At 42.4% G+C, this 26,857-nt stretch overlaps 1 protein-coding gene across 2 annotated transcripts in view; it reads right to left on the reverse strand.

Annotated features, from left to right (window-relative positions):
* Nucleotides 1-19,610, reverse strand: part of rbm47 (RNA binding motif protein 47) — a 23,299-nt gene extending 3,689 nt beyond the window's left edge. Inside the window, exons 1-5 of one of the 2 annotated variants that reach the window (XM_037698250.1) lie at nt 19,545-19,610; nt 8,295-9,162; nt 7,891-8,221; nt 6,836-7,042; nt 800-987 (exon numbers count right to left, since the gene is read on the reverse strand). In XM_037698250.1, coding sequence (XP_037554178.1) covers nt 800-987; nt 6,836-7,042; nt 7,891-8,221; nt 8,295-9,131 — 1,563 coding nt within the window. In that variant the 5' untranslated portion in view covers nt 9,132-9,162; nt 19,545-19,610. The remainder of the gene's footprint in view (nt 1-799; nt 988-6,835; nt 7,043-7,890; nt 8,222-8,294; nt 9,163-19,544) is intronic. The other variant, XM_037698251.1, reaches the window with a different exon arrangement.
* Between the last annotated feature and the right edge of the window lie 7,247 nt (nt 19,611-26,857).

Below are 26,857 nucleotides of genomic sequence, written 5' to 3' on the forward strand. Positions count from 1 at the left end.
ATCTATCTATCTATCTATCTATCTATCTATCTATCTATCTATCTATCTATCTATCTATCTATCTATCTATCTATCTATCTATCTATCTATCTATCTATCTATCTATCTATCTATCTATCTATCAATCTATCAATCTATCTATCTATCCATCTATCCATCTATCCATCTATCTATCTATCTATCTATCTATCTATCTGTCTGTCTGTCTGTCTGTCTGTCTTGTGTGTGTATATATATATATATATATATATATATATATATATATATGTATATAGTTATATTTTACCAGTTTGTTAATAGGTAGTTTTATCAATACATTCTGCCATGTCAATTCTTTTGAGGACCTTCATGAGCTTGATGTGGCCCAAAATGAAAATGAGTTTGACACCCCTGCACTAGATGATATATACATATAGGTTCATGTGAACAGGGCTGTCAGAGTTGCAATGTGTTTATGTCAGTTGGGTGAACGATCTGATCTGATGGGTGATTGCAGAAATCCACATCATTAGCAGAAATAGAGGGCCCCTAACCAACTTTCACTTAGGGCCCCATGGAGGCTTGGGCTGGCCCTGATTAGAAGTGATTCTGGCTGAGTCATTTATTGTTTTGCCGTTTATGGACATGTTAAGGATAAATCATTAAATATTCTGCAGTCAATCAAACTCAAGAGAAAAAGTTACAATCAATATAAACAGAGTAAAACACTTTGATTGTGATTCACTTCTGTTTAGATTCTGTAACAGACACTGATATTTTCATTGTGCAGCTCAACACACATCTGTTCTGAAAGACACACCTGGAACGGTGGAGGGGTGGACACCGCAGGCAGGACGGAGGCAGCAGTGGCAGTGTTGTGTTCAGGGTGCTGCATGGCCAGAGGGTTAATGAGATGCTCCACAGTGTGCACCTTCCCGTCCTCCATCAGTTTGGTCGCAGGAGCAGCGCTGAACACCGGGTACTGTGCACCCAGAGCTGGCAACGCCACTGTGCACACAAGAGAGATCCAAAAATGAACGTCTGGACACTAGAGAGGGCCACACCAGAGGACAGGAGGAGGAACATAAGACCTGCAGCCATGCTCAGACATGCACACAATCATGTTAGATCAGAAGCCAACAGAAGGAAAATCAGCAGCTGAAGGAGACAATCAATAGAAAAGGGGAAAAATAAGTTACACAAACTGGTGTTGGAGTGTGATTTGGATTATGACGATGCTCAGCTGTGGATTAACCCGCTTGCCCCCCCCCCACACACACACCACAAATACAACATCAGCCATTATTTTAGAAACACAACTAGTCTTTTTGTTCTGGTGGGATCCTGTGATCCTCCAAAGACTTGGACTAGAAGCTAAACACCAGATTTAAGTTGGATTGACCTGTGAAGGTGACCAAACACAAAATCAATGCAAAATAATGACATTTAATGATGATGTTGAATAAAGCTTTTAGTTTTGTAATAGCATTCAGAACAGGAAAGATAATGCCAGTGTTTGCATTTTATTTGTATTTATTTGTAGTGGAGTGAAATATTTTTGCGCCCTAAAAAGTCACGGTTCAACCAAAACAACTTGTACTGGTACATGTTATATTTATTTTAGGGTCTACATCCATGTTGCTACGCTGTTGTTTTCATGTTATATGACCCCACGAGAAACAAAACGCATCAAAATGTACAATTTTTCACAACCTTGAGGTGAATTCTTGACTTCATAATGAAAATGGGGGATACATGCCAATCCCCTTCTTTTAATGTCTGACCCTGACCATTTGTTTGGACTTGGCCCATTTATTGCAACGACTTCCCACTGCCTCGTCTACAGACTGGACAGTCTGGAAAGTCAAAGGTACAAACATCAGCAGCAGCTTTCTATTCCACAACCACAGCACGTGTTTTGGTAAGCAGGGTTAAAAGTTATGGTCTTAAAATAACGTCTTCCTTTATCAACCCCAACTGATTAATCATGTTTATTTAACACTTAATATTTCACCTGCAGTAAATGGCTCTTTGACTGAACCCAGTTTGGAGAAACAAAGTTTGATTCTGACAGCACCGATGAGCAAATGGCTAGTCTGAGCGGGGCCACAAACAAAGTGGATTTTGCCACCTTAAAAACTGAAGTCTCAAAAGTTTTTATAGCCGTTCATAAAAAAATGTTTTTTTTATATACAGTGTTATTAGTTTCATGAAACACAAACTTTTCAACAGAATTTTGTGGTTATTTGTGAGCAAATAGCAGAAACAGCAAACAGCTGGAACTAGCGGTTAGCTCGTCAATCGGTCCGGTCAGAATAAAACTCTTTTTGTTCAGATTAAGGTGGTTCAACAAAAAAATCTAAATTATATATTTTTTTACATTTGTTTTTAAAAATAAACATTTAATAAATATATTATGTGCTCCATAGTAGAAATGTTTGTTTCTTTTGCCTTTGTGACATAATACCCCTGTGTAGTTAACCCTCAGAAGGTCCCTTAACTTTACGACAGGAAGTGTTTCTTGGAATAAATCGACCGCCCTACTAAACTGATTCAGAATCTCATTAGTTCGTCCACAATAACCTAGTCAGTATTTTATGGCCATCTCAGCCTGAAATAAAAAGATCAAATGTAAATATTTTTTTGTTTTGTTGTTTTACATTTTAGCTCCTCTAAGGCTTTTAGTAAAAAAAAAAATAAAAAATCACATTTCAAGTTTTTTTTACAGCAATTGTTAAATGAAAAAAAGAAGAAGGCATTTTCCCCCATTAGTTCGCTCAAAATTATTTTTTGACGTTTTATTTTTAAAGTTCTAGTCTGGAGTTTTGCGAAGACCATCCAGCTCTTCGAACCTTCCAGAAATTGTGGCCGAAAACAAGGCATCATTTTCAGTCAAACTTGTCAAGTCAGAGCAAGTTTGACTGAATCTATGACCTTCTATGACCTACACCATACGATGGTTGGTCATATAACTTTAATAAATTCTTACTCTTGAAATGTGTTTCTTTGTTAAACCCTTCTAATGCACAACGCCAGTTTGTTTTTTCTATTTTCACTTTGACTGAAGTGGACAGACTACCGAGCTGCTGCAGTCCAGTCCAGCTGTCATTGATGCCATGTTTTCTGTCAAGCCAACTGGAGTTAGCAATACGCTGGTGTAGAGGATTCTGCAGCCTGCATGCATGTGGAACAGCTTTTTGTATTAAATGTTTACTTGCGCATGCGTTTTTTTTTCTCTTTACATCTAAATTTAGACAATTTTTCTGGACGAGATGAGAGGCAGGACTCAACAGCAATGACCAGCCGGGAAAGACACACCTTGTACCGCGTAAGTTACAAACCCTAGCAGGGATTTTAACTGCATGTCTCACATGCAAAAGTGAAGCTAGTGAGCTGATATGAAATCTAAAGTATAGAGATAAATACTGAAACACTATGAAAGTAATAGATCATTTTATGACATGATTTACATGGGAGTGGAACAGTGGCTCAGTTGGTTGAGCTGTTGCCTCTCAGTGAGAAGGTTGCTGGACCGAATCCCGGCCGGGGGCCTTTCTGGGTGGAGTTTACCTGTTCTCCCCATGTAATTTAATCTTAATGTAATCCATAATCTTATTTATAATGTACAAAGCTCTCAACAACCTAGCTCCATCTTATATTACAGATCTTATTGTTCCATATTTTCCTAACAGAGCACTTCACTCTCAGACTGCAGGCTTACTTGCGGTTCCTAGAGTTTCCAAAAGCAGAATGGGAGGCAGATCTTTCAGTTCTCAGGCTCCTCTCTTGTGGAACCAACTTCCAGTTTCTGTCTGTGCGACTGACACATTGTCCAGTTTTAAGACTGGACTGAAGACTTTCCTTTTTGATAAATCCTATAGTTAGGGTTGGCTTGTTATGCTGCTATAGGCTTAGACTACTGGAGAACAAATTGACCTAATTTCCTTAAATGAATTGTTAAAATTGAATCATTTTCATTTGATACTATTTCTATCTTAACATGTGATTCTCGACCTGCCATTGTGTATCTGTTCCTCCTTCCTGTTCCTCTCAAACCCAGCTGGTCAAAGCAAATTCGATTGACTGCTGATTTATTTCATGTTGCTGTATTCATTCGTACTCATCTGCTCACACAGACTCATGTTTGTGCTGCGTGTTGTTTTTATACTACTAGTGCTTAGTGTATTCTCAGTTTAGCATATTTCTTAGTTCATATCTTAGATCTTATTACTGTTCTTCTTTTACAATTTATACTTTTGTTGGATGTAACTGAGACCCTGTGTACACAATTTTGTTTCATCACATGTACCACATGTATGACATGTATGACAATGAAGAAACCTTGACCTTGATCAGATGACCTCTTGTCCTGAGGCTGGTTCTGTTAAAGGTTTCGTTCTCATGAGGGAGTTTTTCCTTTCCACTGTCGCCTTCATGCTTGCTCAAGATGAGAGTTCTATGATGGAGTTAAATTCAAAGCAGTCTGCTCCTCAGATAAATAATATTAACTTATTATTTTTTTATATTTATTAATGTTTCTGTTTCTGTTGTGACAGTGCTATATAAATAAACTGAACTGAATTGAATTTACATTATGTTTTCTCGGGGTACTTCAGTTTCTTCCCACAGACCAAAAACATGCATGTTAGGCTGATTGGTAACTCTAAATTGTCTCTAGGTGTGAGTGAGAGAGTGAATGATTGTTTGTCTCATTTGTCTCTATGTGTCCCTGTGGTGGACTGGAGACCTGTTCAGGGTGTCCCCCGCCCTCCCACAGTAGCTATGTTGACATGGACATAAGTAATCGGATTAAACAGCCATTCAGAATAAAAATGTATCATGTAAACGCCCTATTCAGATTATTCTTTGTTGATTCAGCTCGAGCCGAATGAATTTGTAATCAGAATGAGACGAGTGGTTTATGCCGATTCTCAATCCAAACGGGGTGCATGTAAACACTTAATCTGATCATTTTATTCCGATTGTCGAGAACTGACCTGACTGCACATGTGTCAACCTCGCGTATTTCCACCTGGCTAATGCTAATATGTCGGAGAAGCAAAACTGGTCGGTGAGCGACAACATTTCTTCTAGAAACTTTGAAAGAGCTCAAGATGATCTGTGTTACCTGTAGCTCAGTCAGGGAGTGCAGTGACGTCTCCACCGTCATTAAAACCTGGAGTCCATTTTGGGACCTCAGGTTTGTTTACGTTCATCCCGGAAGTAGAACTTCTTCTTATGTGTTTTTTTTTTTTTGGAAAGTTTACCACTCTGCGCATGTCAGTACTTCTATTCAGAATAAAAGCCTGCTGCATGTAAACGCTTGTCATGATCAGACTGTGCTCATGTAAACGATACATTTGGATTATTTAATCCGAATACATTTCAATTCGATCAAAGAATTTTGCGCATGTAAACATAGCTACTGACTGCTGGACATGGGCACCAGTGACCCCATGACCCGACAAGGAAAAAGTGGTTAAAGATAATGGATGGATGGATATATGAGGGATGCATTTATAATGGATTTCAATAGGGTCAATTTTCCCCAAAAGAACTCTAGAGGGCAGTAATGTTACTGTGAGGTTTTGGGATTTGAGAAGACTAGAAACAATTCTTACACAGTAAAGTGCTTGGGGTGCTACAGATATAATTACTGTCATTAAATTTAAATTCTAGTTTTATTTCAGATTAACTCATCAGTGGGCTGGACTGAGTCCACCCGTGGGCTGGATGTGGCCCCCAAGCCGCCAGTTGAATAACCCTGATGTAAATACAGAACACCAACCTATGGGTTGTATTAAAGGTTATAAACAAGGGACCTATATGATCATGGGTAAAAGGATTTAAACGTTTCTTTTATTGTGCAACTGTAACTTTTATGGTAATATGCTCTCCTGTAAGACTGCTTTCTTCTCGAGTTCTGCGAGCTGAGTTTTTATTTTTGTGTAAAATGATACTATTTGCATGTTTCAGCTTCATTTCTTTCAGCACACTGTCAGGAAAAATTCAGACAAAAACAACACTACATGTCATAACTTATCAGCAAGTTCCTCACAATTCATTCATCAGGTTGTCAAATCAGCTATTATTTAAAAAAAAAAAAAAGATTATTTCTTTCCAAACACTGACATTATTCTTAAAGGTAATCAGAATAAAGTGGAAATACAGATCATCTTCAGTTCTTGTGTTAGTGCTGCACTTCAGCTCCAGTTTTGACAGCAAATCTTAAACTAGCAAAGCAAAGAAACTCCATGCAAGCAATTTAGAATCATTTTTGGATACTTATACATTTCAACTCTTTCCAAGATTCAAAAAGCAGAAATTGCCCACCATCTTTCAAAAAGACAAAAGTTGAGCTGAAGCATGTGACTGAAAGCATAATAGTCCGGTCCTGTTCAGATCTGTAACACAGTGCTGTGTGGAGAAGCATTAAAAATGGCTAAATGTTGTAAAGACATTCGAAAAGTGCTCGGGTAAGTCTGGCTTTTACCTTTAAGTGATCAGAAAACAGTTCTTACTGTCTTCAAAGTCCTTAAGAGTCTTAACAGTTGAAGAGGTGCTAACCAGTGTTGGCTCTACACAGCACTGGTTTGAATCTGAACAGCAGACAAGACCATGTTCTGATGAGAAAATGGACAGAAGAAAGGGTGAGATGAAGCTGTTGCTTTCTGGTCGAGCCTGAACGGACAGATGTTTCGTGTCGTCACTCGATCAGACAGAAGAAGCCGTTTTGCTCATGACCATCCAGCAACAGCCCCCGTGGTGATTGGCGAGAGGCTCGTCGAAGCACACAGGACAGAGGTTTAGTAAGGAAACGGGAGAGGGGCAAGGACGCAGACGACTGGACACTGACTTGTGCCAGGTTTGATGCCGACTGGGTTGACGGAGGCAGCGAGCTCCAGACTGGGCATCAGTTCATAGGGCTTTTCAGGCAGTTTGGGCTTGCCCTCGTGGTAGCGGCTGTAGATGCCACGACCGGCAGAGTAACCCCCGAGGTACGACCCCCGAGGCCCGGGGGTACGATTACCTGCAGCAGCACGACCTCGACCTCTCACAGTACCTGCTTAAAATACAATTACAGGGGTTCTGGTTTAGGACTTGGGCCACAAGTTATGGCGTTGGGTTTTGGAACTTCTTTGGAAGTTCTTGGCATGTAATATTTTTAACAGTCTGCTGGTTACTTCTAATGTTTGTGTTCATTTTCGCTCAGGAGGCAATCTGAAAGCCTTTGAGTGGTGAGCCTCATCCCTGAGCATTTTTCTGATTTTTCAAAATCCTACAGATAATCTGCAGATCTGCAAAATGGTACAGGACATTTGGAGCTGTGACGGGAATCCTAACATGAAATGCGAGAAAATGCGACACGATATCACAGCAGGAAAGATGGGGGTGTTAGAAAATGTAAAGTTTGTCACATGGCAAGAAAGCTCATTGTTCATTGAAAGATATGAGTATGAATGTGAGAGATTACCATTGTTCTGTATCATTGGGAATCCTTTGGAGAGAAAACCAAAACACAATGATTGTTGATAGTTCCTGCTCCCCTCCAAGACCACATTTAATCAATCATTTAAGATAATTAGCATTCATTGGTCCATCAACATTTTTTTTTCTTTTTTGTCTATGGCTTTCAACACATCTTTGATTTGAAGCCACAAATTCTCATCAAGGTAAAGTTTTAGAAAACATCAAGTGAAATATGTTGCAAGAAATCAGTAATGTTTTAGTCATTATGAACATAAACATATAAATCATCGTTGGGTTGACTTTTAATTTTTACAAAATCATTGTCCTAATATCATTTTTCTGCCATCATGAACTCTGATAGTTTCTATTGCCACCGACATTTTAAAAACAGATGTTTTGTGTGCAAAGAATCATTTCAAAAGTTTAAAAACAACAACCAACCTTTCACAAAGTAGTCCCTGTTGGGTCCGATGAGCGTGTTGTAAGGGTAGCCGTAGTAGGCCAGCGTGTAGGGGTCACACTGGTAAACGTAGCTCTGCTGGGCAGGTTCAGGAGTGGCAGAGATTCCTCCTTTGGAGGCTTTCTGGCGGGAGTATTGCTCTTTATCCACCGGTTTGGCGAGCGTCACTTCGATGCAGGACCCTTCGATCTCCGTGCCATTCAGGTGGTCCATGGCCAGCACGGCATCGTCTCGGGACGTGAAGTGGACGAAAGCGTAGTCACGGATTTTCTTGACGCGCTCCACACACCCGTGGTTCCACTGGCTGAAGATCTGCCAAATGGAAACAGAAAGAGTAAGACCGTCTGACATGAATAAAGTCACACTGTTGTTTTTAGACGTTCACCTTTCTAATCGTCTCCTCACTGGTCTCCATCATTAGATTCCTGACGTAAAGGATCTTCACTGTTTCCATCACGTCTTCGTCTACATCGATCTCAGGCTCGGCCCAGTCCACTGCGATCTGATGGCCCCACAGCTGGATGCGGCCGGGCATCAACTTCCTGCGAGCCATGGCAGCCGCGCGATGCGACTCGTACTCCACGAAGGCAAAGCCACGGTTCTTCATCTTGTCTGCGGCGCTCGCATAAACTATCACATCCAACACACCTTCTGTCACCTTGGAGACCTCCTCCAGGATCTCCTCACGCTTCTTGGTTTTGGGAATGCCGCCGATGAAAAGCCGGCAGTTGTCCACAGAGGAGCAGACCCCCAGCAGCCGGCCGGGCCGCACCTCGTAGTTGTTGAGCTCACGCACGGCCCTCTTGGCCTCGTGTTTCTGCGTGTACATCACAAACGCGTACCCCCGGTTCTTCCCGTCGAAGTCCATCATCAGACGCATCTCGTAAATATTTCCCACGGACTCGAACACGGGCACCAACTCGTCCTCATAAACATCTCGAGGGATCTTGCCAACAAAGATTTCACACCCTCGAGGGGGAGCTGGACCGCTCCAACCTGGAGGGGGCCCATATTTACGCTGACCGTTCTCCTGCACCATGCCGTAGCCGGTGCGCTCCATCAAGGTCAGCAGCGCTGGCTCATTAGGAGCTCCCGCAACTCCCTCTGGGACGTTGCTCTGTCCTTGGAGGGAATGGTAGGAGGCACCGGAGGACTTGGAGGGTTTGGAGGGGGCAGCGTTATTGCTCATGGTTGAGGAGGAAGCAGGATCTTCGGCTGTCATGCTGACAAAACCATCCAATCAGAGAGGGGCCCTGAAGACAAATGCAGAGGAGCAGATTTATCTAACCATGTTAAACTGTGACTACTGAAAAAGGGAGAAGACAACAAGAAGAAGAAAGACAAACAAGGCAAAAAGAGAGAATTGATAGGAAGACATTATTTCACCGATAAAGGTCAGGGCGAGATCTGTGTGAGGTGTTGCAAAAATGATTAACAGAGCACAAAGCATGTGAGATTATCTATCAAACAGCTCGGACACATTATGTGACCTGAACACACAAATGGAGCGGCTCCTATAAATCCTGGGACGCCTTTCCCCTATCAGTGCTTTTACAGCCTTGTTTTGTTCAGTCCCTCGATCCCTCGCTGACCTCTGACCCCTATCAGCAGGAATGAGGGGCTGTAAACCCTGAAAACTGCGGCTCAAGGTTCGCCGTGTATGACTCGGTCACATGCTCGCTGAGTGTGTGTGTGTCAGAAAAAACAAGACCTGTTAGAGTTAAGCTACATGAGGAAATATGTGGGAAATATGACCCCCTCCCCCTACACACCCACACACACACACAAATATTACAAGAGCATGTTGGACTTTGAACCCTCTTATCAATATGAATGTGATATACTGTGTGTGTGTGTGTGCGTGCATTCATTAAGCACTAAAAGAGAACAATCAGAAATCGGCTTCTCAAACATAAACCTCTTACTTTCTTATTTTCCAACACAGCCAGTATTCAGAGCGGAACAACCACAGCGTTCCAAATCTCGTACGACCCCAGACCCAAAGATCTGCGCGCCGTTTTAAAACGTAAATATATACATTCTGCCAGCCAGGAAGGTGTCATTATGTGCGTCATAAGATTACCTGGACTTTGAGGAAAACAGGCGAAGGTGAAACACTGCAAAGCCGAGCAACCATGGCAACATGCACACTCATTTGACCTGACCCAGTATATGAGTCTCCAACCACCACACACACACACCTGTTTATTTGCTGGTTCCCTCAAGGCTGGGGAGCTTAAAATGACCACAAAACAGCTGACAGCTGGAATAAAACAACAAACCAGTCGTTTAATGGACTAAAAGAAGACACTTGAAGCCAAAAGTATCATTTTTGTGGTTATGCTGTTTTGACAGGAAGGTCAAATCGGAGAGAAACACAAGTGAGACACAGATGCCACGAGCCAGTATGAAACCTTACCTTTCACAGAACATGATATGAACACATGAAGTGGTCGCGTGAAAAGTCACGGTTTGGTTCTGCTCAGCGAGCCGTCTAGTTCTGCTCCAAAAGGAAACGCACTTCAAGAGTCCGGGTCTTATCAGCTCCGTCCGATGACAAAGGGAGGACACTATTTGGGAGTCCAGGCTGTGTGACACCTTTTTTTTTTTTGAGGGGGATCTTTTGTTTATTTGGAATTTATATTAGTAGCTCGACTCCATCTGCGTCCTGATTTAGATCATTTGGATATAGTCCTAATGTGTTTGTGGTTGAAATAAAGCAAAACGCAGGAACAGTCAGTGCCGGAGTGCTACATTTCTGAAAAGTATTTGTTACAAATTAAAGGCGTAGTGTTCTTTGAAGGAATGCAGAGTCTGAGCCGTTTTGGTCAAACCTAAAAAAGTAACGCTGTGCGCGGTCTCATACAGTATCGCAAGAGGCCACGCTTAGAGTTTGTGCTGTGAATGACTCTCAGCTCCTACCGCAGCAGCTTTAAACTGAGCCGCTAAAAAACTGACTGAGTTATAGCTATTTTAGTGTTTGGTTAGGTTGATTAGCTGTGGCGGCCATCTTGAATTGGGTTGACTTCAAAAGTGAAAGAGAGGTGGGTGTACATCCAGTAATTACTTTCTGGGAGTTTCATTAAAATCTGTCCAGCAATTCATGAGATATTTTGCTAACAGACAAACAGGGTTGACTCTGTGAGTTACTACTAAAGTTTTAGGTAAAGATATTGCAGAATGAGTAACATTTGTAGTGTACAGTGTAAATAACTCTCAGCTACTACCACACTAAATTTTAGCCAATAATTTGTAAAAGTGGCTGAATTACTGCCATATTTGTGTTCTCTAAGATCAGCTGGCCGTGGCGGCCATCTTTAATGGGGTTTGCTCTAAAAGGTAAATATTTGTAGAGGTACATCCATTGATTATTTCCTAAAAGTTCCTTTAAAATCTGTCCTTTGGTTTATGAGATATTTTGCAAGCAGACACATGATTACACGCGTACAACGTAACGAACAATAAAAAGTCCCATCAAGGGGAGAGCGCTGGCGCAGTCGGCGTTACGTGCACACGATCCCGTGCATTTGTGAGAATTGAGAGGAAACCTGAAGCAGGAGCAGGTAGATGATTAACCCCGGTGAAAGCAAATCACAGCCTTTGCTCCGAGGATGTAAAGATTTACAGATGTTGACCGCTGCAGACGAGTTATGAGCGCCCAACGCCGTGATTTCTCCGGCAGCTGTCCGGTTAAACATCACCAGAGCTCAGGACCGGAGTCCACCTGGTCAAAGGTTGTGAACTCACAGAGGAGCACACAACCTGAAGAAAGGTAGTGTTGCAGCCGTTGCCATGGAGACCGCCCATTACCTTATGTTTATGATTGATAGAAGCGCCTGAACCTCGGCATATTAACCTGCGATTGGAGAGCGGATTGTTTTACGAGGCTTCCCGTGGGATCTCCTCACGCACGCACGGCCCTTCTGCATCGAGCAAACTGAATCGTTTTCCACACGCATGGAGAAGAACCAACAGCAGCACAGTTCCTCATCGCTCGAAAGAGGAAGAGCGTTGCATTTGAAATGCTCTCGTACTGATGATGAATCAGTGCTGCAGCTGAGAACAGATGTTTACACAGCAGCGAACATCACACTTTACAAGAACACCTACTGACGAAATGAGGCCTAAAGCAGGCGACGCTACAGACATGGAGGCAAGTGATTGGCAGGGTTCGCCCAGCAGCTGCTGACAACAGTGTCACAAATCAGCAGAACCGGATCAACAGAACTCTAACTGTAAGCCCCTATCCTGCTGTAGATACACACAACACAAAGCAGCAGCAGACAGGAGGCTAAACGACTCGTGGAAACGAGGCTCAAACCATCCTTCAAGTCTTTGACTAACCCTCACGCCGTCTCAGGCCTCAGAAAGTTGTGATTCAAGGTCAACAGATCCCAGAGACAGAGACAGAGGGGGGAAGTGAGACTGGAGCCGAGCAGCAGTCTTGAGAAAGATGTGTCACAGCGGAGGGACGGTGGGAAAGAGAAGAGGAAGCAGAGAGGAGGATATCTACCCCGGTGTGCTCCTCAGCGCTCCGCCGCCTGCTCTGGGAGTGTTAGTCCACCTCCATGAGAGACAGGTACAGCAGGGCACAGAGTCCAGCCTCCTCTGCACACGTGCGCGCGCACGCACGCACTGAGCCAAAGCTGAAACCATGAGAGCTGGTGAAGGCGGAGCTAAAGCAGGTACTTCTGTGAGCCGGGTGCGTGGGTGGATCCGTGACTTTTCAGAGTGTTATTTCTCTCAAACCTTCAAAGACACTTTTTCTTATGGACTGATCAAATATTGTGAAAATGAAAAGAATCCTCTTTAATCCTCCTGCGGTTGTTATTAAAGTTATTTTCACATGACATAATATAAATCCTTCAACCTTATTCAGTTTGAATCAAAGTAACAACTAGAGCCGACAGAGAGAGAACTCGTGAATACAATTTCTATTTCTCCCCTCTCCCATAAACGGTTTATCGTTTTATTTCTCTAATTTTTATTCATTTCCATCTTGGAGAGCCACTTTAACACTTTATGGTGTCAGAACAGCAAAAAGTAATCATGAAGGAAAAATCTTTTGTTTTAGCTGAATAAAAGATAAAACATTCATTCATTCGTTCATTTATTTGCTCCTTCCCTTTCCAGAAGCTGTCACTGCATCAGATTTTCCTTCTCCTTTTTTAGAACAGGTAGTTTGTGAACAGAGAGGTGCATGATGGGAAATGCAGTTTTATCTGGCTGGTTTTATCAGGTTTTTCTGCTTAGAGAGGCAGAAAAGGCAGCAGGAAATTTTTAAACCTCTGCTTTTAGAATACTTCCTCATGTTTGTGTCACACAGAAAGGACATTTGGAAACTCTGACCCCGAGTAAAGGATTTATGTTGTGTCAGCACATGGCTCACTGTGTGTGTGTGTGTGTGTGTGTGTGTTTAGGTTACTTTGTAAGGCCCATTTTTCCAGCTTATGAGGACCAACTGCTTCTTATGGGGCCCAAAGCCTGGGCCCCATAAGAAGCAGTACCGTGAATAGAGAATGGGTTAGGGTTAGGTATGTACTGGTAACGGTTAGGTTTAGGGTTAGGCTATGGAAATGAATGAAAAATGAATGGGAGTCAATGCAAAGTCCCTGTAAAGATAGAAAGACAAACGTGTGTGTGTTTTGTACATAACAACGGTGAACATGTTCCTCGCAGCTTAACTTATGCAAACAGCACACACCTTCCTGGGCAGTCAAGAGAGCAGATAGAGAGCCAGAAACCAGCCGAATGAGAGGCGACGGGCTCGCATTCTGGAGGGTTTCTGCCTGAAAACTCCAGAAACTAACGAAGCGAGGAGGCAAAGAGAATAAAAATCAACAGTGTGTTCACCTCCAGCTGCCGATGCGACCATCCTGGTTCTACAAAACTGAGCACACGTGAACAGATCAGTGATTAATGGAGCACAGATAGGTTCAAGTGTGGACAAAAGAGACAAATGAATGAGTGTGGCAATCTAATATTCAAACGCTGGAGGTTTGAACTATAAATAGAGCTGGGTGGTAAGAATGTAACCTGGATTATGTCATCTGATTACAAAACAATGACAGAAGCTGGATTTAATGTTGCTTTTCTGCATACATGAAGCTAAGAGTCACTTTTACTGAAATTTAATCAAACAGGGGGGACAGTGTGTCCAGCTGTTGGACACAAACACGACCTGGCACGGTGAGGAAAACAAGGAAAGGTCCAAACTGTAGCTACGCAGTCAGAACATTGAGTCATCGGTGCTACAGGAACACGTTCTCCCCACACAGAACGTTCTGCATGCTGGAGCCCAAACAGCACACCTCTACATGGTTCTGATAAAAGTTAATTGGTTTTGATCACATAGAAAACCTAATGTGTTATTTTTAAAAATTAAAAACTTGTTGTGCCTGTGTGTGTTCATGAATGTTAATCGTTTGGCTTGAGTGTAAAATCAATCAGCATGAGGGAGGTTGAGGAGGATTGTGGGTAAAGTCAGGTTTTTATCCTTAAACCAGAGACGTTGGTCTGAATCAAAGATTAACCGTCAGTCGTTAGCCGGAGCCAATCGGGACTTTGAAAGGCCTCGGATGTTCTGGTCGCTGCACAGCGGAGCCGTCAAGCCGATCGGGTCAGCAGTTAACGGTTAAACCTCTCGGCAAGAGAGAGGAGACGGACTAAAAACGTTTTCGCTTCAGTTCAGATTATGAAATAAACAAAGAGCCTCGGGAGGTTGTCTTCTCGAAAATTAAGAAAAGGAGCAAGAAAACAACACGTTGGTTGCTTCAACTTCTCTTTCGTTTTCACTCAAATCCTTTGAGGCGCAGAGTGACAGATCCTGGAGTACAGGAAGCCATTTTATCCACCACCAGCTGCAATGGAGCAGCCGGGGGGTGGCCAATGGTGGCCTTGACCCCCTGTAGATTAACCTTGGGCCACCTCAATCTTTTGAAACTATACTTTTAAGCATTATAAAAACTAGAAAACATAGCTTCAAATGATTGCGGTGGCCGGATTTATATAAATCTGGTGGTGGCCATCTTGGATGTTGACGTGGGGAGTCAATTTTAGAAAGGGAAGTAGGTGCCTCGCTTCTTTTTCACGTTATCACAAGACAGGCAGATGGATGTATGGACGGACGTGTTTCCAACTCTCCTTCTTTGCTCACTAACGGGGGTCTTAAAGGGGGTGCAGGAGTGTTCAAAGTGTTCATGTGAATTACAGCAATGTAACATGCCAGGCAGTACAACTCTGGGGCGATCTTGTGTGTTCTTTGCAGCTGAAGTGGTAGAACAGTGTTTTTAAAGTGGGTTTCTGTGGAAAAGTTTTGAACAGTTAATATCTTACCTGTTGTAGATCGCTGTCTGAACCACCTCAGCTTGGAGAAATAGAATTTATGTCTGACCGGATTGTTAAAACTACCCTAGGCTACACCACAGCTAGCTGCTACTGCCAGTGCCATATCCATCCATCCATTATCTTTTACCTGCTTCTTCCTTTTCGGGTCGCGGGAGTCACAGGAGCCCATGTCCAGCAAAATCACTGTGCATTGTTTCCCCTAGATAACTTGCCATGGCGGGGCGCTCATTTCGTTCGTGATATTTTGGCTGGGGGGTTGGGGGGGGGGGGGGTTGATGGACGGAGACATGTCCTGAGCTGTACAGGATGGCAGGTCTCCACTTTGGTCTTAGACTAAACATCTTCTCTTGAATTCAGAATTCAGTCACAAATAAGTTGTTTCTCCAAACTGAGGCAATTCAAAGCACTACCTGCAACAGGTAAGATGTTAATTGTTCATACTTTTTTTTGACACAACTCCACTTTAAAAGGTCTGAGCCATCACTTTGAGACTAAAGTGGAAGTTTACGGCCCAAAGGGACAGAAGGACGATTGTTGAATGTTCTGATTAATGGGATTTGTTGACAACACGAGGACAGGAATGTCATCAGGTTTGATTTTAAGCCACTTATTAAAGGATTGTTTCTGTTCTGGGCCGGCTTGTGCATTGATCCCAGTCGGTCCTTGATCACAGTGGAGGACCACATGTCATGGCTGACACTCTGATGGCATGTTTAAACTGGAACACACATATTCAGAGCTAAATCAGGAGTAATCATTGCAGAGGAGGGAGGGCAGATAGAGCCCTGCAGACTTTGGTAAATATCTCAGATAAGCTGGTTCCTTGGAAAGGCCAGGGTCGGTCAGACACACACACACACACAAACACACACTCCTGCTATCTCTTGTGTTCTGCTGATTCCAGATCCATCCTAGAATCTGCTAAATGGGCAAAACAATGAGTGAAGTGAGCCGTGGAGCAGCGGAGGTAATCAGTGTTTTAGTTCAAGAGCCTGCGTGAGCGAAAAGGACGAGTCACCCGTGGAAGTCAATGAGTAGTGAGTCACAAGACCAGTTCTGAACTTTATTTATTGCAGAACGATACGACCTCTCGATCCGGCTCGGCCTGCACCGAGGCTTTCCTGGAAACTGTCCCATGTAGAAACCCATTCAGGAGACTCTTGGTATGTTAAACTGCTTCACTGGTTCTTACAACCTGACACACGTTAAGGAATGAGTCCCGCGCGTGGAGTTTATTCAGGGAGAATCTCAGCCAGGGACGTTCATCTTCATCATTCGCCTTGTTAAATACAAAGCAACAAAGAGAGACACGGTTATCAACGTGCGCTGCAGACGAACCAACACAACTTGACAAGAGAGAAGTGAAGACTGTGGCTGCGCTCTCAGGACACGTGACGTCCACGTGAGGTGGGACTCGGCTGTCACAGGAATCGTGATCCGCGATCGTTGAACTGTTAGTCTCTCTGTTAGCAGAATATCTCATGAAACACTGGGCGTGTTTTAATAAAACTTTTAGATATTAATCACTGGATGCGCATCTACAGCTGATAAACGTTTGGAGTCAACTCAATTCAAGATGGCTGCCACACCTAATCAATCTTACTAAACACAAAGATAACTATACTTGAGTCTGTTTTACAGAAATGATGCTCAAATTTGTTGCATTAGCAGCAGAGCATCTAGAACACGTACCTTGAGCACTAACAGATCCCTAAAGTCTTTGTTTTAAAACCTGGCATTCCTGTTAAGAGTGACCTCACCCGTCTGTTAGCAAAATATGCCAGAAGCCACTGGAAGGATTTTAATGAAACTCTCAGGAAGTATTCACTGGATGTACGTCTACTGTTCAGGTTTGGGGATTGATCTGATTCAAGATGGTTGTCGGAGCCAGCTTCTCTCCTTGTGATCCATGTACCTGTCGCCGTCATTCCTCTGGCTCACCCAAGCTCAAAGACCAGCAGCACAGAGGGGGAAGAAGGAAGGACTTTGGGGGGGGTGGGGGGAATTAGGGAAAATGAGAGCGTGTGCCAAGGGAATGGAGGAGTGAGGGAGGAAAAAAAAAAAGAAAAGGTGGAAACAACGAGGAGCAAACAGTGAAGCTGGCCTGAAGAATTTCAGGTCAGGCAGAGTGAGTAACTTCACCACTCAGGGATGCTTCCAGTTCATTTAATCTGAGTCCAGCCCCCACAACCTGCCTCCAGGACTCCTCTCAAAAATTCAAGAGCGGAGCGGCCATCAGCAGCTGAAGTTACATTCATCACCCAGCTCACAGTCGTCACTAATCGGAGGCGGCCTCCAGCTTTCGGGGCTCAGCCTCCGTGGACAAACATTCCTCGGGGTAATCAGCCGCCTGCTCAAGGCCAGAGCCGACAACGAGTCCTCCCCATGTTGACTGTGTGATAAAAGGCCTCAGTGACTCCATAAGTGTTCCTTCATACGACAAAGATCACAGAGAACCAGCTTTCTGCTACTTTTATTGGAGTTACTTTAAACTTTTAATGTAACTGTGAAAAATTAAGAAAATCAAAACGTTTAAAGACAAAGTTCTTTTTAAAATACTCACCCCGAAGCTCACGATGTCACCACCACGTTGAATACTGTTTGAACTTTAAAACTGTTTTTAAAAGGTTTCTACTTTTTAAAGTGAAAAGGTTATGAATATTGTATCTGTTATTAGATAACACTTAAACTTTGTTTCTAGAAACAATTCAACTCTGAGCAGACTGACGAGCTAACGGCTAGTCTGAGCAGCAAGTGTTAGTTTAAACAACACTAAAATGTTTATCGTCGTCTGTTTCACATTATTGTTGGTTCAGCAAAGTTCAGTCAGGTCCTCTGGACGGTTTCTTTGTGTTGAAACGTTTCGTCTTTCATCCAAAGGACTTCTTCAGTCCGAGGAGCCACAACAAACTGTCTTATAATGTGCACCTTCTCATAGTGGGTCAACCAGTTTGATGGTGATAAGATGGTGTCTGGACTCCGCCCTCTCCCCTGTCGACTTATCTGAGGCAGCCATGGCCAAAGAGGTTCAAAACATCAAAGTTCATGCTCAATAATCTCCTTAACTGTTGGATTTTTTTTTTACCTGGATTATTGAGCATGAACTTTGATTATTGGTGGTTATTAACACAGAAACAGCGGCAGCAGCTGGTAGCGGTAGCACTTCTGGTACAGCCTGGGGCACTGTTAGCATGAATATCATATAACCTCTGCTGGTGTAACCATATACAGCAAAACTAGCAGTGATTTAAAACTTTATAAATGAGCCGTTATGAAACCTTTGGGATCGGAGTTGTTTTAAAATGGCAGCAGATCCTGCGCGGACTGGCCAAACATTTCAAACGGATGTCATCCACAGAGCTATCTACAACAGGTAAGATGTTGATAGCTCATAACCTTTGTGCAGAACCCCACTTCAAAAGATCTGATCTGTCCTTCTGGGTGATGTGCATTCCTATACTGACTCAGAGTGCACTCCTGGTGTAGTTTAGTGCTATTTAAAACCACAAAAACCATGCCAATAGCTTAAAAAAAACATCTAAGCACCTTTTCAGCCTTTACAAATGAGCTAACCTCCGTACACACTCGGGTCCGCCCTGATGACAAACACAGCAAATCAAGTCGGACTCTAAAAACGGCTCTTTATCCTCTTTCTTTGTGACGTAGCTGCTAACCAAACTCTGAACGAGCCTGTTGTGCTGCACATTTCTGTCATTTTGGAATGGAATAAAACCAACTAGGTGAGGTCCAGATCACCTGCTCACACACACACACACACACACCAAACTGCTCACCTCACCGGGGCAAAAGTCCACATGTTACATGAACAAGAACCCGGATGTTTGCAGGTGATACCAGCTTCTCTGTGGAGTCACTGAAGCGTTTACTTCAACCCCGCACCCTGAGCCCACACGCAGCCCTGCAGAGTCACGCCACTCCACTGGTTCCACTGGTTTCACTCTGACGTCTCACTCCTCCATCTCTATTCTCATCGGTACTTTGAGAGGTTTTCTTGGCAACCGGGCCGACTCTGCTGAGGTGGTAGAACAGGCAAGTCCAGCTCACAACAAAGCAAAAAGGTGAATTCTCTCATCAGAGCAGAAGAAGTTCAAAAAAAGAGGCTCAACTGAATCTGACGACAGAGGGGTCAAGGGTCAAAGACAGGTGATGCAAGAAAGTGTTTCTCGTAAATAAATCTGATTTAAAACAAGAAAAAAATAACGGATTCGTTTTTTTTGTTGTGGCTGTTTTTAAGTGGAGACCCTCAAAAAGGCGCTCCGAGGTTTACCTGTGTCTGATGCGGACGATCAGGGCGAGGAGCGGCGCTCGGTGCGTTTCACCGTCAGTGGTCAGCTCACACTCATCTACAAGTGTCTATCCATTCACACCAGTGTGGTGTTGACAGGCTGCTGCACAGTGTGGAGGTAAGCAAAGGTGGACTGGTGTTTACTCAGCGGCCACGACAGGAGAGGTGGAGCCACTCTGCACAGGTAACCCCCCCACCTTCTTTCCCCCTCCTTAATCTTTGTATTGCTCACTTGATAAGGAATCAAAAGGACGAAAGGGCAGAGGGTGCGATGGACGTGAAGACGGGAGACGAATCTGGAACAGGCGGCCATGATTCTTTATTCTGACTAAAACACCAGATAAATGTCAAAACTTGACATTTATCTGGTTCACCTTCAGTTTGAGCCCGATAGTTGGAAATATCTTTCCTGCATAACTGTAACCACGATATGACGGGTCGCACTTCACAGAAGACAAGGTCAGGAGGGAAAACATGAAATGAAACGTTTCAAACCATTTCAAATACAGTCCCAACACATGCTTCAGCGTTGTATAAAATGAATGCAACTGCAAATTAAGTTAGAATGCTAGAGATCCTTAAAAATTATATTTAAAATTAAAAAAACAAGTCATTATATCAGTAAGGTTCAAACAAATCTTTTATTTTCTTTAACAAACAGGCTGAATTTGAGCAAAAAGTCAAAAACGAAGCCCAAAAAGGACACTTTGTACTTGTTTTTACTGTATAACAAGACATTAATAATTAGCTAAGACATTTTAAAGAAGGTGAGTGTTTCAGATTTATTGATGGCCCCTCCTCCACCGCCACACACCCAGTATTCTTCAGGTGCAGCTGTGGAGATTAAATGTGCCGTAAAGTTTGTATAAACCACGAGCTGTGAGTTTAATACAGAGAGCTACAGGTGGATGGAGATGAGGTGTCATGTTCACACTTCTGTTTCCCTGCTTTATTGTTTTCAATGTTTTTAAGCCAATTATTTCAACGTACTTTGTGCTTTTGTCTATATGGCTTTTGTTTTTTGTAACTTTGACATTTTTCTAAACACTTATTTTTCATTTACAAATATTAGAGATGGATAAGATCGAGATGGGGCACTACTGTGGAACAGTGGTTAGTGCAGTCACCTCATTTTGAGTACGTCACAGGTTCGCTTCCCAGTCTTTTTGTGTGGCGTTTGCATGTTCTCTCTATGCACACATTTTTTTCTAGATTCTCCAGTTTCCTCCCACAGACCAAAAACATGCATGTTCGGCTGACTGGTGACTCTAAATTGTCCCTCAGTGTGAGTGAGAGAGTGAATGGCTGTTTGTCTCGTTTGTCTCTATGTGTCCCTGTGATGGACTGGAGACCTGTCCAGGGTGTCCCCCACCACTCACACAGTGATGGCTGGATATACAATAGCAGCTAGACTTTTGCTGCATGTAGCTTTTAGCTACCAATTTGTTACATGATTTATCTTTAAGCTAGTCCTTTGCTACTTTTAGCATCTAGCTCGCCTTTTTATAGTTTTAGCTAGCCTTCTGTGGCTTTTAGCTTTCATTTGTCAACTTTTACCTTTTAGCAAGCCTTTTACTTTTTTAGCTTTTAGACAGCTTTTAGCCTTTATCTTATAGCTAGCCTTTTACAGTTTTAGCTACCCTTTTGTTATATTTAGCCTATTTTACCTTATGCAACTTTGAGCTTTTAGCAAGACATTTACTTTTTAGCCTTTAGCCAGTCTTTTGCTACTTTTTCGTTCCAGCTAGCCTTCCTTTTATAGTTTTAGCTGTTTTTCTGTTATTTATAGCTTACCTTTTGCTGCTTTTAGCTAGCCATTAGCTCTACTTATGTTTCAGCTAGTCTTTTTGCCTCTTTAGACGTTTCATTCAATTCAATTCAGTTTTACATAGCGCCAGTTCACAACAGAAGCTGTCTCAGGACACTGCACAGAAACATTCACATATATAAAATTTTAGCTAGTGCTCGTCTCCTTTTAGCTTTACCAACTCAGCTTCAACTGCCTGCAGCACATTTCAGCCGTCATTCAGCTCCCAGCTTTCAGACTGCATCTTCTCAGAAAGTGCAGGTTATAGTCAGGGTTAACATGTGGAGAAAAATAAAAGCTGAAAGTTGCTTTCATGACAAACCTGTTAAAAGTCCGAACATTTCACACCCGACTAAGACGGTCTCATTCCTGTCACATTTAGCAGGAACACAGAGAGGACAAGAAGGACGGACAATATGTGGAGGTGTCCAGAGCCTTAAACGGTCCCTAAAGACACCAGGAATCACACGGGGTCCCGTTCTGGCAGTGTGTGTGTACGAGTGTGTGTGTTATGGACCAGTAACTCATTAACCAACCTCTTTGTTAATGAAGGACATGCAATCACTGACTGTCACCTTTTTGTCAGCAGAATCTGTCATAAACTCTGCCGCTGTGGGTTTCCAGTTCAAAGTTTTCAAGTTGGGAAATAATTGTCTGACGTGGTCTGAAGAGCCAGAATCATAAACTTCTGTTCAAGCAGAGGCGTTCGATCATCAGCAAACACCAATCATCAACGCGACTTTAAGACTCCATCATGTTTAAATTACACTCGACTGCAGAAGTCAGGAGTTAATCTGCTCACAAAACAGACTTGAACATTTTTATAACCTTTTTTTTTGTTTTCCAGTCGAGTAGTTTATTGAAACGTCTGGAGGAAAAATTAAAGTTTGTCAGTTTTTTGCTCCGTGGCTTCCCTTATTCTGTTTATCACCGGTGTCGTGAGGAGAAATGTTATTTGAGCCAATGCAGTGGTAGTTATGTGGAAAAGATTGATTAAGACAATGCAAAGCAAACTAAACTGTCACATGATCAAAGTTACCGGGATATACATGAGTAGGTCTACATTTTTATTACCCTTTGGTATTAAACACTCACAAAAAGATTAAAAAATATACATTTTATCCTACACTTTGATTTTTATAATGTACATTTTTGAAGAGTTTTAGATGTTTGAGCATAAAATGCCACTTAATTGACATTGTGCAGATTATATCATGCAGGTTAGATAAGAAACTGTTTGGAGGCTGAAAATTTGGGTCAAGATTCTCAAAAACAAACCAAATATTTCATAATTGAATTCTCAGTCTGATCCAAAGCAAAGTTAAGGTGGTAATAAAAAAAATCTTAGCAAAGTAACCAGCTGCAAACGTGTTTAATTACTGCAAATTATCTTAAAGTAAAACTCAAAAATGTACCTGGATGGAAATGCAAACAGACAAAAAGTGCTCCTTCAGCCTCGGTGCGCTCCAGGGCTGAATGTCTGTTTGTCATAAAAGGAAACCGCGATCACAACAATCACATCTATACACATTCTCCAAAGTTGCTTTAGGTTCTGGCGACAAAGTTGGACTTAAAATGCTTTTACACTTTCATGCTTCCAATCCAAACACACGACGTGAACATTACGCGGAGCGGCAGAGCTCAGTGTCAACAGAGACAGAAGAACCGGCCCAGCAGGTCTCCATGAGACACTTGACTTAGGAAGCAAGAACGAACGGCTAGGAGCAACAAAGTTGCAGCCATTTTGGTCGAACCTGATGAATCTGTTCGATCTCATAGCGAGATCTTGTGTGACACATTGAGCACGTGTGTCAGCTACAGCCTCACCATATTTTAGCTCAGAATCAGTCAAATTATCTGCGTTACAGTCATTCATGTGTAGGCTAAGTTAGGTTAGCTGTGGCAGCCATCTTGAATTGGGTGTCCTCCAGAAGTTAATTAACTGCAGAGGCTCATCTTTGTTTTTTCATTTAATATTTATTTAAACAGGTTAGTCCCATGATTAGTCTAATGATTACTTTCCGAGAGATGCATTAAAATTCACCCACTGGTTGATCAAATATTTTGCTAACAGACAGGCAAAGGCACAAACAAGAGCCGGTGTTAAAGTTTCCTGTTTAGTGCTATAAGACTTTTTGAGACTGGGGCTGTTTTGAAGACGGATGAAATCCTCTGAAGTCCCCAGACAAGACTTTAGCTCCTTAATGGGACAGATGTGGCTGAGTGGTTACAGCAGTCGTCCTCCAATGCGAGAGTTGGGGGTTCGATTCCACCAGCAGTCACATGCTGAAGTGTCCCTGGTCAAGACACTGAACCCCTCACTGCCTCTGATGTGTGTCCCATCAGTGTATGAATGTGATAAAGCTCTGAGTATTCTTTGTATAGAAATAGTAGAGCGCTGTATGGATGGGTACACAAGGACACAAATTGTGTTGTAAAGAGCTTTGAGTGTCTTGATCAGATAGAAAGGTGATATATATATATATATATATATATATATATATATATATAAGTACAGTCCATTTACCATTTCATCTGATCAAAACGAACCCGTTTCACCAAATTGAGGCTGTTCAACAAGCTATGTACAACAGGTAAGATATTTGTTGTTCATAACCCTTCCTATTTGAAAGTGGGTCTTCCACAGAGCCCCACTTTCAAATATTTAAACTTCAACTTTAATTTTACTTTGCACTTTTACAATGACGTTTACATTTGTGTACTAAAACCTTCATGATGTTTTTCAGATCTGATGTTTCTTTTCACACACGTGATAAAACGTCGACTTTCAACAAAGTCCTCATCCAACATAATAACATCAGCAGGTGAGCAAACTTCAGCACAGTTAGCAGAGGCACTGAGTGAAACAATGTGACGGGAGGGGGTGGGGGGGCTGTATTGAATGTAAACTTCAGACTTTGTACTCTGGTTACTGGAAACATAAACAGAAAAGTCCCAAAGTGTGGCGTCTCAGCCCTGCAGGACACACGAGGCTGGCTGGAAGTCCAGAGGACAAAATGTCTTTCTGGAAACGTTCTCCCATCAGGAAGAAGATTTGATGAAACCTTTTATAATAAAGACATAAATACTAAACACTTAAATTGTAATTAAACTAGAGAAATTACCGTTCCTGCAGCGTGAGTGCTTAAGGCTGAATGATTTCTGCTGAAAAGGTTTCATCGCTGAACTCTCAGTGTGGGTTGACTTTAAACGGCTGACATCCACTGAAAGCAGGAAAATAAAAGCAGACAATCTGCAGAAAAAGGCTGAATACAGAAGAAACAGCAGAAAAGAGCAGAATAAGACGAAACTGGCCGGGAGAGGCCGAGGAGATGACAAAACATCTGGAATTAGCCAAAAAAGAAACTCAAATGAGCAGGAAATAAAGCTGAAATTACAAAAAAAAAAAAAAAAAATGTAGGTGAAAAGACTAAAAAGCAGAAATGAACAGAAAGACAGTGAAAGGAGAATAAAAAGTTGAAATTATTAGAAAGAAGCACAAAAAACTGCAATTAGCAAAAAATATTATTTTTTATGCACTATTGTTTACTCTGGCCTTGCACATCCATTATCTACCTCTCATCACATTATTGTCTTCAGTCAGCGTCCCTTTGTCTCCTGTTAGTCACTATTGAGCACGTTGCATCAGAGGTCCTGCTGCTGTTCACTTTTACTTTTATATTTTTTATATAACTAGTTGTGTTAGTTTATTTTTGCTAATGTTGTTGTTTGCTGCAACTTGAGTAGGAGTGTAACGCAATTTCAATTTCTATGTATGTCCTGTACATATGCAGAATTGACAATAAAATCAATCAATCAATCAATCAATATATGAAGGGGGGGGGAAAGACTAAAATTAGCAGAAAAATACGTGAAAGTAGCTGAAAAAGCAGAATAAAAGCTGAATTTAGAATAAAGAAGCTAAAAAGAGCATAAAATAATTCCTACAAAAATCTGAAAATAAGCTGAAAAAACAAAAAGGCTCAAATGAGCTGAAAGAAGCTGAATTTAGCTGAAGTGAGCAGCAACAGGTTGTAAACAGAGCTCCATTCATTTTCAATGAGCAAAACATGGCTGAAAAAACTAAACGCTGCTAAAAGTCAAAGTTGCACAAAGACCCAAAAGTCACAGCAGGAACGCCCTGAAGGAGCCGAACGTTTTGAGGCATGAATTGATGAAATTGCAGAACGAGTTACGTGCTGAAAACCGTACGGAAGTTAAATGGATCTCAGTGCTGACAATGATGTAGAAACATTCGGACGACATGAGATATTTGACTCTCAGTCACACGTATGAGCTAAAACCATATAATTAATATTCGCCTTTTGTTGGCGGGCGACAATGAAACGCATCAGAACTCACTGGGCCTGTTAAAGACAAGTACAGCACAGTTTGTGTTGGGACAGAATGGCTCCCCCTGTTCAGTGTTAAGACTTCTGGTTAGAAACTGGTGGACGGTGAAGAGAGCGTGTAAATGTTTGATGTGGACTATCACCAATCGTCCGGTCAGGCCCGTGTCCCTCGCCTGGTCAACACAATGACTCAGCAGAGACAAAGAGCCTCTCTGGTACAAACATGGGATCTCACAACAAGCTCCTGCACTTTTTCTTTTTTCTTTCACTCTGCTGAAAGAAGTTTCCCCTTTTGCCTAGAGCCGAGTCAGCTGACACTCCACGCAGTCATGTGGCCTGTCGCTCACCGGTGTGTGTGTGTGTTTAAGTGCTACAATCACTGCCAAGGTCAAGGAGACGAGGAAGGAAGAAGACGCGGCCGAGGAGATACGAGGGGAAAAACCGAAGCAGCTCAAACGTTTGAGGACAAAAGAGAAAGAGTCACACTTCTGACTGAACCACAGCGCAGCTGCTTATTTTCTGGGTGATAACCAGTGACCACCGTAACGTCAACACCAGTGACTGTCCTCTGCCTCAGAGCGGAGAATTAAGCACGGCCATCATGCGACCGAGTGGAAGCGTCATGACTCAAAGACTGCAGCCATGATGTTGCTTCTTCACATCCAAAACGCTGCATTTACTGAAAAAATGTCCCGTTTTGTTTAGTCTGAGAGCGCAGGAGACACATTTCAAGTTCCAAGGCAAAACGGTGGTGTACAAAGAAAGAAGAGCGCAGGAACCAACACATAAAGCTGAAGTAAATACACACCCAAGCTTCCTTTTGTGTGTCACTCACAAAATAAACTTCAGGAATTCATTTTCATATCAAAGATTTATACAAATCTTTCCATGGTGACTATACCTTGAGTGGAAAAAGGTGCAAATTTGATAAAAGTAAAGGTGCACAAAGGAGTAAGTTATTCTAAATCAAAGCCTGCAGGAGAAAACATACACAGATGTTCCCCGTGACTGAAGGACTTCTGTACAACCAACAAAACTATTTCAGAGTTGACCTTGTGTTGTTATCTACACTCATCTGATGTAAGCCTTCAACAACACACCAAAACATCCATCCATACATTCATCCATCCATCCAT

The sequence above is a fragment of the Nematolebias whitei genome, chromosome 3, assembly GCF_014905685.2.
Source record: "Nematolebias whitei isolate Nwh7 chromosome 3, NemWhi1, whole genome shotgun sequence".
Taxonomy (NCBI): Eukaryota; Metazoa; Chordata; class Actinopteri; order Cyprinodontiformes; family Rivulidae; genus Nematolebias; species Nematolebias whitei.